At 43.0% G+C, this 16606-nt stretch overlaps 1 protein-coding gene across 1 annotated transcript; it reads left to right on the forward strand.

Moving 5' to 3' along the window:
• On the forward strand, positions 1 to 15233 carry ern2 (endoplasmic reticulum to nucleus signaling 2). Its single transcript, XM_078264039.1, has 24 exons — positions 1 to 345; positions 1110 to 1227; positions 1318 to 1351; positions 2098 to 2170; positions 2282 to 2354; positions 2480 to 2602; positions 2710 to 2811; positions 4008 to 4067; positions 4195 to 4411; positions 4963 to 5041; positions 5282 to 5432; positions 5883 to 6025; positions 6331 to 6519; positions 8236 to 8425; positions 8666 to 8773; positions 8875 to 8962; positions 10160 to 10349; positions 10507 to 10603; positions 10749 to 10948; positions 11304 to 11451; positions 13197 to 13324; positions 13571 to 13694; positions 14269 to 14336; positions 14422 to 15233. The coding sequence occupies exons 1-24, from the start codon at positions 256 to 258 to the stop codon at positions 14608 to 14610; spliced, it is 2982 nt and encodes a 993-aa protein (XP_078120165.1). The 5' UTR covers positions 1 to 255; the 3' UTR covers positions 14611 to 15233.
• The last annotated feature ends 1373 nt before the right edge of the window (positions 15234 to 16606 follow it).

The raw sequence follows: 16606 nt of genomic DNA on the forward strand, positions 1-16606 counted from the left end.
TCCTGACGTCACCGGTTCCGTCCCAACACGGAAATATGGAATAGCGACACAAACGGCTGCGCTGCTGTTATTATGGATTGAAAGTGGTACTGCTGTCTTAGCTTTCATCGTGTTTGTTGACTACCCGCACGGCTTCAGCGATGTTAAACGGCCGGTGCTAACTTTCTGACAAGTGGGCGCCCACGCTGGAAATGGAGAGAGAGTTCGACCTCTGTTGTTAGTTCAATAGCTTTAACCCTCCGTTTGTTTAAAGCCATGAAACAAAGTGTTTTGAGGGTCATGGGGGCTCTGGAACGCCTGCTGCTTTCTCTCCTGCTGCTGTCCTGGGAAGGCAAGCTATTTCAGGTATAAAGTTTGTAACGTTAAAGTGTGGTGTTTCTGTTGTTGTTGTTGTTGTTGCTGTTGTTGGTAATACCGTTTGGGTCTTGCTATTTTTGCGCAGCAGAGACCGCAACTGGCCTCCCACTGCGCTTCTGTGTCTATTTCAGGCTCGAGTATAGTTGCCATGTTATGATGATAGGACGTTTGTCCAAATTGCTTGAAGAAAGTTAATACTGTGTGTGTGTGTGTGTGTGTGTGTGTGTGTGTGTGTGTGTGTGTGTGTGTGTGTGTGTGTGTGTGTGTGTGTGTGTGTGTGTGAGTGAGTGAGTGAGTGAGTGAGTGAGTGTGTGAGTGAGTGTGTGTGTGTGTGTGTGTGTGTGCGCGCGCGCGTCTCTGCACGTCTTGCAATCGCTTGCAATGGTGTGCTCGTTCCACGGAGTGCGGTTCAGTTTTCTGTTGCCAGTTGCCACCCCCCGTAAGTGGGTACATAAGGGAGTGGTGAATACACACACACACACACACACACAGTCAGACAAACAGACAAGTTGTCAATATAGGGTTGGGAGGAGGAAAGCAAGCGATAAGGAAATCCTGTTAAGGGAGGAACACAGTATAATTATTAGAGCAGAAACTGTGTGTGTGTGTGTGTGTGTGTGTGTGTGTGTGTGTGTGTGTGTGAGTGAGAGACACACACACGTTAGTCAAGTCAAGGCTGAAATCTCAGATACATGACATGGTGACTGTTAGACAGCTGGCTTTAAGTCTTTCTCTTTGTGGTTACCCATCAGGTTGGAGGGGTCAGATCAGTCACCCTACCAGAATCCCTCCTGTTCGTCTCCACGCTGGACGGTAGTCTGCATGCTGTCTCCAAACAGTCAGGAGACATAAAGTGGACCCTAAGAGAAGGTTCATACAAATAGATGTCAATATTATTTCCTCGATCTTCATTTTCATTTTTCAACATGTCTTATGAAATTGTCCTTTTTTTTCTTTCAGACCCTATTATTCAAGTACCAGTCTACTTCACAGAGTGAGTAACACACATAACACATGTAGGGCTGGACGTTATAGCTACATTTCCTATCCCGATATAGGTCATTTCATATCTCAATAATGATATATATCAGAATATTGTTGTAAATATGTTTTCTGGTAATTTAATAAATAAATAGTCTATATGAAATAACTACATGGTAAAGCCTATGTTTTGTATACTCATGTGTGAATTAAATACTTGACAAATGAAAAGTACTGAGTATTTTCTCATTTAATAAGAACTTTAGTGCAAAATGAACATAATGTGCAAGGAGCGGGATGGAAAGCGTCGTCCAAATGACGTAAATATTGCCGTAACGCAGTCCGGCTGCTGGTTTTTGGTCGCGATAAAAATGCTATATAAAATGTATATATGACAGACATTTTTATAGCGCTTTTTACGATAGTGTATATCGTCATATCGCCCAACTTATGCAAGTACACATACACATATAAACATGCACACAACACATAGGACTGAGTGTTTGTAGCACAGAATCGAAAAAAAACTGTCAAGTACCAAACGTTGGCAGATTTGTAGTCTTGTTTACTCATTCTTGGATTAGTTCATTTCATTTATTTATTCAGTCTTGTACCGCTGCTTTTTAATTATTTAATTTTTTTGTATAAACACATTGATTAAAGCAAAGTTACTGGAAAAAGTATTGGTGCTGAGAGAGGCAATAGTTTTGACATATTTCAAATAATCAATGGACTGATGTATGAATGTTGTTTTTGTAGGCCGGGTTTTCTCCCAGACCCCAATGATGGCAGTTTGTATGTGCTGGGCGGCAAACACAAGGAAGGCCTGATGGTAAAGATGTGTGTGTGTGTGTGTGTGTGTGTGTGTGTGTGTGTGTGTGTGTGTGTGTGTGTGTGTGTGTGTGAGTGTACTTTATGACCCATTGTTTGGATGTGCCTGCAGAAACTGCCCTTCACCATTCCAGAGCTGGTTCAGTCGGCTCCCTGCAGGAGCTCTGATGGTATACTCTATACAGGTGAGGCAATGAGGCCTACTTTATCGGACATGTGTGAGACAGACATTTGTCAGAGACGAAGAATGACCAACGTGACATACTTCAATGCTGTTGGCTAATATTTGTGTGTTTGTGTGCACATGAAGGGAAGAAGCAGGATGTGTGGTTTGTGGTGGATCCTGAGACAGGCGAGAAGCAAACCAGTTTAACCACCTCCTCCTCCGAATCCATCTGCCCTAACACTCCCCTGCTGTACATTGGACGCACAGGTATGTTGTACACACACACACACACACGCGCACGCACGCACAGGTGGCTGAGGTATTATATGCAGCGTGGATTACTGTTTATGAACCTTGCACGTTTCTTTCCCCAGAATACATGGTTACCATGTTTGACACCAAGACACAAGAGCTGCGATGGAACGCCACATACAATGATTACTCTGCTCCACCTTACGATGACAAACAAGATTACAGTACGTCTCTCACACACACATCCCTGGTACTGCACACACATTCAGTCACTCAGACTGACATGGCAGGCTAAAGTAGCTGCATTGCTTCATTGTACATATGAACTGACAAAAAAACATGTATTTGGAGACATCTATGTCTAGAACAGGTGCATTTGACGAGAGTTAGTACTTTGTGGATTGAAACTAGAGATGCACCGATAGACCGGCCGGTGACCAGAATTGGCCGGTTTTCACGTGCTCGGCCATGACCGGCGACCGGCAGGTCAGTCTGACATATGCCGATTTCATGCTGGTCATTGCTACAATTAACGAGTTACAGTTCTCAAGGACGCACGCACACACAGACGCGACAGCACAGTCTCTTTCTCTCAACTATTCCGCCGTGTGTTGCGCGTACCCGCTCGCGCTGTGAAGCGTTTTATAGTGATCCATTATCTGTTCAAAAAATGTTCTGTGCAAAATGTTCTATTAAAGAAAAGATAGAAAATAAATATTTGTGTGTGCTGTAAAGTGGTTAGAAAAAATGAAATCGGTATCGGCTGGCCTAACTCAAAGGAAATCAGAATCGGCCTAGAAAATTGTAATCGGTGCGTCTCTAATTGAAACACTGTACTTCTTCACTTATAGTTTCTTCATTAAATATAACATTTCAATCAATGCAAAGTTTTATTTTAGTTTTTTTTTTTTACAACTTCAAGACTCTTCTTGACTTTAACTTTAGTTGTTCACATCCACCAAGGAGTTGTTTTCAGTCCCGTTTGTTTGTCCGCAGAATGTCTGTCAACAGATTTCAGTCAAATAAGTAACATGTTAAACCATGAGTAATTCATATTTTGATGCAGGTTTGTCTCCAGGAACTATTTTAAGGATTTCCCAACATTTTAAAATAGAGTATTTTGAACTTTATTCCTATTTGCTCATGAACTACTGCACTTACTTAAATGAAAAAAATATGTTCTGTTTCTGATTTTGTTTGAGGTATAGATTTACATTTTTATAAACATTAAAACAATATATGACAAATTTAGAGGATTGCGCAAGCTTGTTGGAGGTATGTGTTCTGTGAGTGCTAGTTGCTGGTTGTTTAAAACAACCAGTTCAAGTGCAAAACCTGCAAGAATGTGTGTGTAAAAACCTCCCAAAGATGTGACATTCCAGCTAATGCAAAATTGACCTGTGACCTGTTACACTTCCAGAGATGGCCCATCTTGTGTCGAGTGGTGATGGACTTGTTGTGACAGTTGACAGAGAGACAGGTAGGGGAAGGTGTGTGGTTTTTACTCTGTGAATATTTTACCACCACTTATATATGTATGAGGTCGATGGGCTTCTTTATTTTCATCTCAACACACTCGTAATGCCGTGTGTGTTTTTGTCTTCCAGGTGACGTCTTGTGGAGTCAGAACTATGGATCGCCCGTCGTAGGGGTCTATCTGTACTCTGGCGACACACTAAGACATGCCCCCCACCTGTCCCTCGCCATGGAAACGCTACGCTTCCTCACCTTCTCCTCTGCCAACGACCATGAAGACGCACACTCTACGTTAAAGTGGAGCTATCAGTTTGTGAAGGAGCAAGCCACCGCTCAAACACAACTCGTGTAAGAGAAAGTGTATGAACATGCACACGAAAGAGCTTTAAGATCCTTGTGATGTTCAGTCCAACAGTGATGCATCTGTCTGATTACACAAATTATGAAAGTGGTAACTACAAGGCTCTCCTTCTTTCAAGTTTGTTTGTAGTCTAGTACTAGTACTAGTACTGCAGTTTAATATACAGTACCTGGTGCACTGATTTACAGTGGTTGTTAAACTCTTGGCTGGAACTATGTTTAAGGTGTCTGTTTATATGTTTGAATGGACACATGCCACTCAATCAAAAAAAAAAGGATTTTCTGTGGCAATACTATGATGAAAAAAAACAAAAACATACAACTTTAATTCAAAACTAGTCTGCATCTTCATTTTTTTCCGTTAATTATATATTTCTAGAAATCCCAAGATCCAATCAGTTCTTTCTAGTCCCGAGACCAATTAATCCATTCCATTTCATTAAAATCTTTTTGTACATATTTGAGTTGTCCTCATAAATAAATTAAAAAGTCACTGGCTGAGGGAATAACGTTACTTTTTTTTTTTTTTACTATTTAAGACCCACTCTCTATGTAGGAAAGTTGGACTCCCACCTCTACGCCTCCACTTCCCTTGTCCACCATGGAATCTCGTTAGTGGTGAGTTTAAATATATAATCAATTTTTTTTTTATCACATAACTGCATTCACACAACCTGTTACCTTTCACATTCAAGTCATGCACCTGTGGTTATTCTCCCTCCTGCTTTAACAGAGAACATTATAAGTTATTACAGTGCATCAGATCAGGTGTGTCGGACAGTGAGGAACTGATAATGATCAAAGCGATAACAAGATAGCTGTTATGTGACTGGTTTGTGCTTCTTGTTGCCATGGCAGCCTCGGGGACTGACCTTGGCTCGAATTGAGGGTCCAGTGACGGCCGGAGTGACGGTCAGAGAGCGGGGGGAGTGTGAGATCACACCGTCCACTGATGTACGCTACCCACCAGGGAGCACAAACAGCCGGAAAAACCACTGGCTGCTAATAGGTACACGCTCGCTCGCTCGCGCGCACACACACACACACACACACACACACACACACACACACACACACGTTGATAAATGGGTGTATTTCACTACTGAGTTTCCTGGTTACATGTGCTTACAGCCACACAAAAAAACTAATATAATTATGTATTTCCAAACCTCAGAGTAATTATCAAGGTTCTGTAAAAAATATTAGATGAGAAAAATGTTAACTTCAAAATGACCATCAGGTATTTAATCCCTGTTGTTGCTGGGTTACATGGGAATCTAAGTTTTAAGAAAAAATAAGCTTCATGTTCAGCTTGAAAGCTAGAACTCTGGCTAAAGAAGAAAGGTCACAAAATTCCCTCAAAACTGAAATAAGTCTTTGATTTATTGACCAGACAGAAAAGTGACCCCTCACCATGCAGCACTCAAGCAGCTCTAAATGCATTATATCTGTGTTTTAGGTCATCACGAGCTTCCTCCAGTGGCTCACACCACCATGCTGAGGGATTTCCCAGTCGGCCTGCAGCGGTCCGGTGAGGCAGTCATCCCCCCCCGCCCTTCTGCCTCCTCCGCCTCCCATGCCTCCTACTACCATGAGCGCTACGTGAGTCCCAGCTCCAAACTACTTGTGTCACTGTGGCAGTCTACATCCGGAAGTCAGTCAATTACAGGAATGATATCAGACAATAATCCTCTTCTATCAGGTTTCTACTGTCTGTTATAGCACACGTCAAGCTGTCTCAGAGCCCAAGGCTTTGATGTGAAAACTACTAAATGCCCCTTTTAACTTCCATTTATTATAAACTCATTAACAGAGTACAATGACGACAAACACAGATGAAAAACAAGTGAAACCTCGTTATATTTCCATTCTTTCTTATCCCTGTTGTCTTGTCGTGTCCTTTCAAGTTTCAGACAGTTGCTGGTAGCCATAGCGACACTAATGCTAATAGAGGAGGGGTTGATGCGAGGACAACTGAACAGGCCCAGAGACCGGTCGCTGTGCTGCCTGTCTATATGACTCCGGACAGTCTGACTCTGGCTGTTCTGACACTGCTGCTGGGAGGATGGCTGGCCTTCGCGCTCACGTACCCCGTTGTGAGTTTGTGTGTCTGTCTGTTGTTAAGATGCATGTGTTTTAAGATGCAGTTTTTTTTTTTTTTTCTCCAGATGTTTTTCTCAATGATATGAATAAATAGTGGCAAACTGCATCGATATCAAGCAATATTAATGGTGCAAGCAAGAGATTAAGGTTATCCTGTGGAGTTAATGAACTCTAGTAGTGCTATGGGGCTGTTTTTCTATATGTGAATCCCTGTTTTGTTTATCTTGTGCACGCTTACAAGGATGCACATGCATGCGTGTGTGCACATGGGTGACACATGTGGGTGGCAAATGGTTTCACACTATTCCACTGATTAGGTGGCAGTAACACTCCTAATATATGCATCAATGTACCAGAAAAGCCAGGAAGAAGAAGACGGATTGCTAGTGAACGTGGATTAAAAGAAAAACCGGCTTTGCAAATGTTATATGAGAAAGGAAATACAGTCAACACATTTTTTTTTTAGACCTTAAGGATACACATAGTGAGTATCAATAAATGTTAACATAACTTTTGTTTGTTTATAAGAAAACTCCCCATGGCGTCTTTAACTGTAGCTGAACTAAAATGTAATCTCTGTTTGGCTGCATTTCTGTTTGGTAAAATTTGCTATCACAACATTTGGGCTAAATGTTAGTTGCTGTGTTTAAGGCCCTAAACTCCAACACAGGTGTTCTCGCTGATTCTACCTGTTCCTAGGACTGTGTGGGTGTGTCTAGACTGATTGATTGATCTCCTGAGGCCTGTACTATGAATCAAGATCAACATGCCCTGGATTGATTTCAGTTACCCGGCTTCACTAACCCTAACTACCGCGGTCCCGCATAAGCTGTTTCACAACGGTGGTTAACAACTAGTTAACAGGCAACACACGGCTCAAGATGCCGATAGCCTATATGTAATTCCCTCCTATTAAAATCTATATATTTCATAAAAATACCCATCAGGGAATGTTAACGGGGTTGTCGGTCTCTAAATGTTTTAACTTTTATGAGCGCATCCCTCCCTCTCTCTCTCTCTCTCTCTCTCTCTCTCTCTCTCTCTCTCTCTCTCCCTTTCTCTCTTTCTCTCCCTTTCTCTCCCTCTCCCTCTCCCTCTCTCTCTCCGTCCCTCTCTCTCTCTCTCTCTCCCTCTCTCTCTCCGTCCCTCTCTCTCTCTCTCTCTCTCCCCCTCCCCCTCTCCGCGCACTGAGCTCCGCCGGATCTTCCAAGAATGGTGACGGCGTTGTCAATCGAGTATTGATTGGTCAGTAGGTGGTGCTTTAACACCGGTTGGTCTCTAATCTCCAACTTAACCTGCTCCCGACCAGGTTAGGTGTTCAGCATAAGTTACCACGGCGATTGAACCCGGTAACAACAGCCACCGTCGTGGTACAGAAAACCTGGGGTTGAACCTGAAGTTACCTCGTTAACGCCAAATCTTGCTTCGTAGTACAGGCCTCCTGAGTCTCTTGTTAGCTTTGTTGCACCTGTTGGGGTAGACAAGATTTGTGACCTAATAAAAGCTCTGACCCACTTCAATCTGAGCATAGGTCTAATCAGCCAGAATATCTGAAATCACCTTTGTGGGTGTTCAGAGGCTTTATCAGCATTGCAAAGGAGATACTTATTACCTTTTTATAATCTTTTCTCAAAGAAGATCATCGTCCTCTTCAATAATCTCAATACTGATCTCTCAAACTCCATCTCTATCTGTGTGTGTTTCTCCAGCGTGCAGCTCATCAGCTGAAAGCTCAAAGGCAGCTGGAGGAGGCCTTTGAGTCTCGCCTCCAGCGAATGCATAACAACATGCAGAATAACACTCAGAACAACATGCAGACGAGCATGCAGACCAACATGCAGAGAGGGACCTCAGTTTCTTCGGAAACAACCCTTTCTACTGACACAAACCCCTCCAGTGGTAAGCATCCTAAAACAAGTTCTCTATTATGCTGTTTCTTATTTACCTTGGGGTCCAGTTCATTGATTGAACATCTTTTCTTTGCATTGCGCAAATGAATAATTATTAAAATGCATAAAGTAACGTTAAAGCATACTTTTTCTCAAAGCCTAGACATCTTGTAACCAATTATTCATTCTTTGATTACATTGGGTACAGAACAAGAGCCCCATTCATACTGTATCCCTTCTCTGTATCCAGACTCTCAGCCTGCATCTGCTGACCCTCCACCAAGTCCTCACGCTCACAGAAGCGGCAGCTCCTCAGATGTCGATACAAATGGCACCACAGGGCACAATCCCACAGCAGGTAAAACACCAAACTGTGTATTCTTTCCTTCCTGTCGCTTACCGTTGAGATGAGATGAATTCCATGCTGCTTCATTCTTCCTGTCCTGTGTCTCTCAATAGGAAACGGTGAGGAAGTGCGGGTGGGTAAAATCTCCTTCACTCCATCTGAGGTGCTCGGACACGGCACAGCGGGAACTTTTGTCTTCAGGTACAGTACGTGTATTTTAAAACGGCGCTATTTCAACAGTTAATGAAAGGAACATAGTTATGGATTTGCATGTTTTTGATCATGAAGTGCAAAACAGGTGTACTTTACCTTTCTGTCAAGCATTTTCATAAGAATGATTTCTTACCATCCAGGAAGACTTTTGTTTATTACCCCCTTTATTTGGTTATTTGTTGTGGTGTTGTCGAATCTCGGATGTTGGAGCATCAGTAAACACAACATCAGATAAACCGTTTTCTAAACAGTCCCTGCTTGAAAAAGGCAAACTTCTGTAAAGAGTATGTTACGTAATCTTTGTCATGGTTCCCACAGGCACTTGAAATCCTTAAAAGTTTGTGAATTTCAGGGGGGGGGAATCAAGGCCTTCAATGTTTTTGAAAATAAATGTAAATAGACACGGGTCATTGAAAGTGCTTGCATTTATATATTTTGTGCAAGAATAGAAGTTGAAGTTTTTTTTTATATATATATATTTTTTTAACCTAACATCAGAATCAGAAAAGCTAATTGCCAAGTACATTTTTTTACACACACAAGGAATTAGTTTTGGTGCTGTAGGTAAGCGTCACACAATCTCTAAATACAAGAGGGCTAAGAGAATAGGTGTTAGAGGCTGCGACCACATAGGCTGCCATCACAGTCATCAGCAGCACTGTCTCGCACCATGCCGTGTTGGGACTTTGAATTTAGGTCATTGGGCCTGAATAGTCCCTGAAAAGTCCTTGATTTTGATGTTGACGAAGGTGTGGGAACCCTGCTAAAAAGACTTAATGGTCACTGTGATCTCAAACAAATTGTTTGCTTCAGCAAAAGACCTTCTGACTAGTCACAGTAGGGAAAGCACAGGTGTTGCTAATAACATTCATAATGGCTGTTCTATTCAATAGTCCCAGTGAGCCATCATGCACAATACCAACACCCTGAAACTGAAGCAGCTAAATGGAATTCAGCCATCATTCATTTGATTATTTGTTTTTTTTCTACTGTGTCAAAATGTCTCTAATGAAAAACACCTAGTTGGTTTTCATACCGTAGTGAAAAATCAAAATAAATATTTCTTAGTAGTTTTGAGTTAATGGGCTAAACCATACAAAACCTGCGAGATAAACCATATTGTTCCGAATCACATACAGTACTGTGCATAATATGTTATGGCCCTCTTTTTTTTCGGGACTATAGGGGTCATTTTGATGGACGCCACGTAGCGGTGAAGCGAATACTGCCGGAGTGTTTCGAGGTAGCAGAGCGTGAGGTGCAGCTCCTCCGAGAGTCTGACACTCACCCGTACGTCATCCGATATTTCTGCACAGAGAGAGACCGCCTCTTCACTTACATCGCCATCGAGCTGTGCGCTGCCACCCTGCAACAGGTCAGCACCTCAGGGCCTTGTTAGTTGACTTTTTACTATTGTTATAAAGCTGTTGCCCATTTGCATCCCATACTTGAATGCCATTTAAAATTACATCCCGTAATAACAAAACTAACATATATTTGTGCATGTTGTTGTGTGTCTGTATTCTCTGCAGTATGTGGAGGATCCGTCTTGCTTTCCTGAGGTGAATCCTATAACTCTGCTGGGACAGACCATGTGTGGCCTCTCACACCTCCACTCGCTCAACATAGGTCTGAGATACACACACATACAGTACATTTACATGTAAACACACAAGTGCATGCACAAATTCAGTTTCGAAGGGATTCCACTGCTTAACTTGGACAGCTAAAAGCTTCTCCTCCTCCTCATTCTGAAAAACGTCTATCCCTTTAGTCCATCGTGATCTGAAGCCTAGAAACATCCTCCTTTCTGGTCCCAGTGCGCTGGGTGAGGTCCGAGCTCTCATCTCTGATTTTGGACTCTGTAAGAAGATCCCAGACGGTCGGAGCAGCTTCTCCTTGAGGTCAGGAATACCAGGAACTGATGGGTGGATAGCTCCCGAAGTACTGCGAGATACTCCGGGCAACAAACCGGTAGAATGCACACACATCACAATTGTCTTTCTTTGAACATTCAAGTCAACTTGTTAGCTAAAATGGTTTGGAAAAAAATGAATAGATGATTAAAAACAGGTTCATATTTAGCTTGAGGGTCTGTGACCCAGTTTTTAGTTTATCATGCGAATTTGAATGGTACTGGATACTTTAATGGATACTTTGGTATTTTAGGTTCAAGAGCATGGACCACATGTCCTATAAAAGAATAATTCAAACCACATTTTTTTTTGTCTAAATAAATTCATATAAAACCAAAAACTCAGCTGACCCCCAAGGTTGAGGAAATGCGAGGTATCATGAGTCTTTTGTGTTTCTCCTCTTCTCTGTACAGACAGCAGCGGTGGACGTGTTCTCAGCAGGCTGTGTGTTCTACTTTGTGATCAGCAGGGGGCAGCACCCCTTTGGTGATTCATTAAGACGGCAGGTCAACATCCTGTCAGGAGAATATTCACTCTCACATTTTATGGACGACATACATGGTGAGAGAGGTCATTGCGCATGTCTTGGCTTGGTTCATGTGTAATCATAATTAATTTTTTTTCCAGAATAAAAGCTAGTTCAGTCAATGCCTCCACAATACTTCTGCATAAAAGAAGAGAGACTTTAAATGTACCCAACCACCTCCATGTCCTGCATTAAAAGATCCAGTCCTGTCCGCGAAATCTTTTTTCCTACTATGGCCACGCTAAGACCCGCCCTTCAATAGCATTCACACACTACTATTGGCCAGGCGTCCATGCTTACGCAAGGTAACGTAACCCGATTTGTACAGGTCCTATCCCCTGACCAATCAGCTATCCTAACCTTAACCACTCGAGGTCAATGCCTATCCCCAACCTATCGAGCTGCTATTGAAGGGCGGGTCTTGGCGTGGCCATAGTAGGGAAAACACATTTACGTCCTGAACCACCATGGTCAAATCGCACCTCAACAATCCAATTTCCTTTAAAATACGCTGAGTAACCCAGTGGTTGTTTTGCTATGACTTGCGCCTCTTGGGTAGAACTACCTTCCAAGATGAGTCCCTTTTAAATAATTACAATTTCTTTATGGTTTACGTGTAATTTTCAGACATTGTCGTAATTGCACAAAACCCCCCAAAAATGTTGCAGGCTGTATTCTGTGTATAATGTCTGCTGCCACTTACTCCACCCTCACCACAGCCTAAACTTTCTGAAACTCGACTGCAATAAGTCAGAAATCCTAATCATTGGGCCAGATTCACTCAACATCAATGGCTCCATTGTCACCCCCTCCACCCAAATACGCCACCTTGGAGCCACTCTTCCTCTCGCCCCTGGGGTGTCAGGACGTTTTCAGTCGCCACCCCAACTCTCTGAAAATCATTACTAAACCACATCCAAAATGCCCTCACACTGTCATCATTCAAAAAGGCCCTCAAAACCCACCTTTTCAGACTCACCTTCCCCAACTAAGACGCTGATCTTGCTATTTTATTTCTATTGCAGACTGATCTCATGAAGTCGCGTATGTATGACACGGCAATTCGTATGCCATTATTAGCGTGTTATCAAGACGCATACTCGTTTTTTAGCGCGTTTATCAACGCCGTTTGGCCTCCATTGACTTGCATTACCTTGCGATTGCGTGTGAATAGACGCCGTAGCGAGTAGTATGAAAGGGCGAAAATCCGCGTAGGGAGATTGGTCGGGGTGGAGGATGGGTAAAACACAGGACTTTCAGCCAGGAGAGCGGGGATTGCGTCCCGCGTGTGACTTTGTGTCCCGCTTGTGATGTTTCCTTTCCACGTTTGTTGTTTTCCTAAACCCAACCCCGTTCTTCTTTTCCTAAATCCAACCCGCGTGTGACGTTTCTTAAACCCATCCGTAGCCTCGCGATAACACGCCACGCGCCTTTAGAAAGTGCCACGTGGCGTGTATGTTTACGCTGTGACGTTGCAGACTGCCGTCCGCTGTATAGAGCATAGACATATACGCGGATAGCTCAAAATGCGTACAGATAACACGCCCCTTGGCTTTAGGAAAGTGGCGTGTATGTTTACGCGAAGTCATGATATCACGTTGTCCGTTGTCTTTATTAAAATGATTACTGCTTATTTGGCTTATATTTGTGTGTAAAGCGTCTTTAAGGACTTTTATATTATTATAGTAATAATAATAATAATAATCATAAAAATCTGCTGATGGCACAAACAGCAAAATAATAAATGAAAATTTGAAAACGGTTTCTCCCTCCAAATCAGATGACGTCATAGCACAGGATCTGATCGAGCAAATGATCAGTGGCGAGCCCTCCGCCCGGCCCTCCACCGCCTGTGTGCTCAAACATCCGTTCTTCTGGAGCCCCGAGAAGCAGCTGCTCTTTTTCCAGGTGTGTTAAATCAGCTGCTGTCTCTCTTGTGATACTAAAAGGTCCTTATGACCATGACTACTAGTCATTATTTTTCTTCTGGTTTAAAAGCTCTTATTAGATGTTTGTTCATCATTTCCCGAGCAGGAAATGTGTAAGAGGAGTATGCATGTATACCTGGGTAGTGTAGTGTTTCCTCCTGTTTTGCTCAGCCCAATCTCTCTCCATGAAACAATGTGTTTGTGTTTTGTGTGCGTACGAATGTAGGACGTTAGTGACCGCATAGAGAAGGAACCAGCAGACAGTCCGATTGTGGTCAAACTGGAGACTGCAGGAAGAGCAGTGGTTCGAACCAACTGGAGGATGCATATCTCTGTGCCTCTACAGACAGGTACACACGTTACACTTAACTTAAAGGCCTTTTTATGGTTCTGCAGAGGCTCCACGCAGAGCTTTCAGCCTACATAAGTGGCCTGATGTTTATACTTGTGTGTGTGTGTGTGTGTGTGGGTGTGTGTGTGTGGGGAGTGTGAGGGAGCGAGAGAGAAGTGAGAGAGTGATGGCGATTAGCTCCGGAGCGAGTAGCGACTCTAGTGTCATAGTGAGAGAAACAAAGTGTCTCCCCTGTGTTTTCTGACCACGGTGGGAAATCTGTAGCAGGAAAAGTGAACCCTCTCCTTGAATTCATGTTGTTTATGGAGAAGGAGAACCAGGAAATGAGTCAGAGGGAAATGCAACGCTACCAAGCCACGGCCGAGCGACGTGTGTCGCTCTGACGTGTAGTTAAATTTTTCGAGAGGTGCAGTCAGGCGTAGGGTCCGGCGTAGACGCAGAGGGGTCTGCGGGGGTACGCCGTCAATTCTACGCAGAAGCATAAAAAGGCCTTTAGTATCACGTAGCTGCACTGTTTACACCTGTGCAGGATGACAAAGACATCAATGGTCCCTTTCCTGTGTACGTTCCAGACTTGAGGCGGTTCAGGACGTATAAAGGAAACTCAGTCCGAGATCTGCTGAGAGCCATGAGGAATAAGGTCAGCATGCTTATTTCAACACGTATGTTTCTTTATACAAGCAGGCCCACTCTGACACGTGTTATGTTAACGTTGCATGTTACAGAAGCATCACTACCACGAGTTGCCACCGGAGGTGCAGGAGACTCTCGGTGAGCTGCCCGAAGGCTTCATCAGCTACTTCACCTCACGGTTTCCACGGTTACTGATGCACACGCACGCAGCTCTGCACATCTGCTCCCATGAGAGACTGTTTCACCCCTACTATCTGCAACCCAACGCCAAATCGCAATAGCATGACTCTGCACTCCATACTCTGTGTGTACACACACACACACACACACACACACACACACACACACACACACACACACACACACACACACACACACACACACACACACACACACACTGGTGAACTTACAGTGCCCCTTTATTGCTTTTGTAAAGCCCATACTGTTTTGGGGGAAGATACAGTGCTGTGAAAAAGTTTTTATATGGCTTGAGTTTTTAGATTCATTAGGGTTTTTTTGCAGCTCTTGATCAAGAAACAATTTTAAGATTAAATTACAAAGCACTCCGACTGCATACCTCCACAGAAGCTGCATACATTTGTCATATTAATAATGGTAAATGTTTTTAAACTACATTTTTAACGTGTAACTCCATCGGAATGTTTGTATTCGGAATAGTTCAGCAACGTGTTTCCTCTAAACAAATTCAGGAAAAAGGCTTTCGGTGAGTTTTAAAAAAAGTCACTGACATGTTCAAGACATTGGGGGATTCTGTTACTGGAGCACTGCCTGATTTTGGTTGAAGGAAACAAACACAGTGCAGTTCTTAAATGAGGAGACCTGGAGAACACGGTCAAAGGAAGAGCTTTTTAATAAGTTGCAGCAAAAAAAAAAAAAGATATAACCATGTACCGTTAGGGCACAGGTTTAAGCTCTGAGTTGGCTGATGTGTGAAGATTCCTGCATCCTTACTCTACATTACAGTCCTTTTTTTAGTTTTTAAAGCAAAGCAACCAACTCAAATTCAGTCCAGGAGAAACGCAGCTGTTTTCTCTCAAGTGCTATAGTAATTGGAATAAAGCAAAAATGTTCCATAATGGCCAAAAAGAATGACTTTGCACGGCACGAAAATCCATTTTGCCAGGCTTCAAGTAATGTGTTTGTGTCCGGACAGCAGTGAACCGGACCAATCGGCGTCCGGTGAGGAGCTACTGGCAGCTCTGTGTGTGCGGTTTGTGTGTGTGTGTGTGTGTGTGTGTGACGGCCTCGAATGTTGGCAGACGTGATAGACAATCACCTGCCAGGTATTTTTTTGAAAGGTGCCTGACTTTTCCCAAACAGTTTCTCAACGACAGCTTCTCACATGGTTCTGTGTAACAAACCATCTGGAGCGTCAGGTTACTAAAGAAATGCCCTAAAATGAATCCCTTGTCCCTTGGCCCATTGCACCAGATTTAATGGAAGTACGTTTACAATTTAGCAGTGGTGGAGGAAGTACTGAATCGCAGTATTTAAAGTGTAACTCTCGCCAAATTTCGACCTAGGGTCTTTTTGTGAATGTACCCGAGTCAAACTTCCGTTTAAAAGCATATTTAGGACGGAAGCGCCACTTTTAAGATTTACCGTATTTTCGGTCAAATGGCCTTTTGAATGGGAGTGCTAGGGGCACTTTTATGCTAGCCTCAAAATAGCTATTTTTAAAAACACTAAGAAGGTTCGACACAACATGAGACTTTGCTCGAAGTATCGCCAGGTGCTCTACACCTTAACTACACCGGTGCACAAGGGATATACTAAATCTGTGGCTACTTGTTTTGATATCGACTCGTTTTGACTGCCGAGGTGTTAGCAGCCGGAAACAACACGAGCTATGGTGAGTTGTTAAAACCTTTCTTTTTAGTAAACTCTGTGTACACAAACACTGTTCTCAACGCTGGAGTTCATGTGTAGAGCCCCTGGAGATACTTGGAGCAGAGTTTCATGTTGTGTCGAGCCTTCTTAGTGTTTTTTGATGCTAGCATAAAAGTGCTCCTAGCACTCCCATTCAAAAGGCCATTTGACCGAAAAACGAGAATACGGTAAATCTAAAAAATGGCGCTTCCGTCCTAAATATGCTTTTAAATGAAAGTTTGACTCGGGTACATTCACAAAAAGACCCTAGGTTGCATTTTGGCGAGAGTTGCGCTTTAAGTAAAAGTACAAATAACCAGAGACACTTTTACTTTAGTAAAAGTAGAAGTACCACAATGACAACCCTACTTAAGTAAAAGTAAAAAG

The sequence above is a fragment of the Sander vitreus genome, chromosome 2, assembly GCF_031162955.1.
Source record: "Sander vitreus isolate 19-12246 chromosome 2, sanVit1, whole genome shotgun sequence".
NCBI classification, from domain to species: Eukaryota; Metazoa; Chordata; class Actinopteri; order Perciformes; family Percidae; genus Sander; species Sander vitreus.

Bases quoted from the DNA above. Each gene is read 5' to 3' on its own strand.
- ern2 (XM_078264039.1), top strand. From the start codon at position 256: ATGAAACAAAGTGTTTTGAGGGTCATGGGGGCTCTGGAACGCCTGCTG. The intron at 2,355-2,479 runs GTGAGGCAATGA...GTGCACATGAAG, and splicing joins TGATGGTATACTCTATACAG to GGAAGAAGCAGGATGTGTGG. The intron at 8,426-8,665 runs GTAAGCATCCTA...CTCTGTATCCAG, and splicing joins TGACACAAACCCCTCCAGTG to ACTCTCAGCCTGCATCTGCT.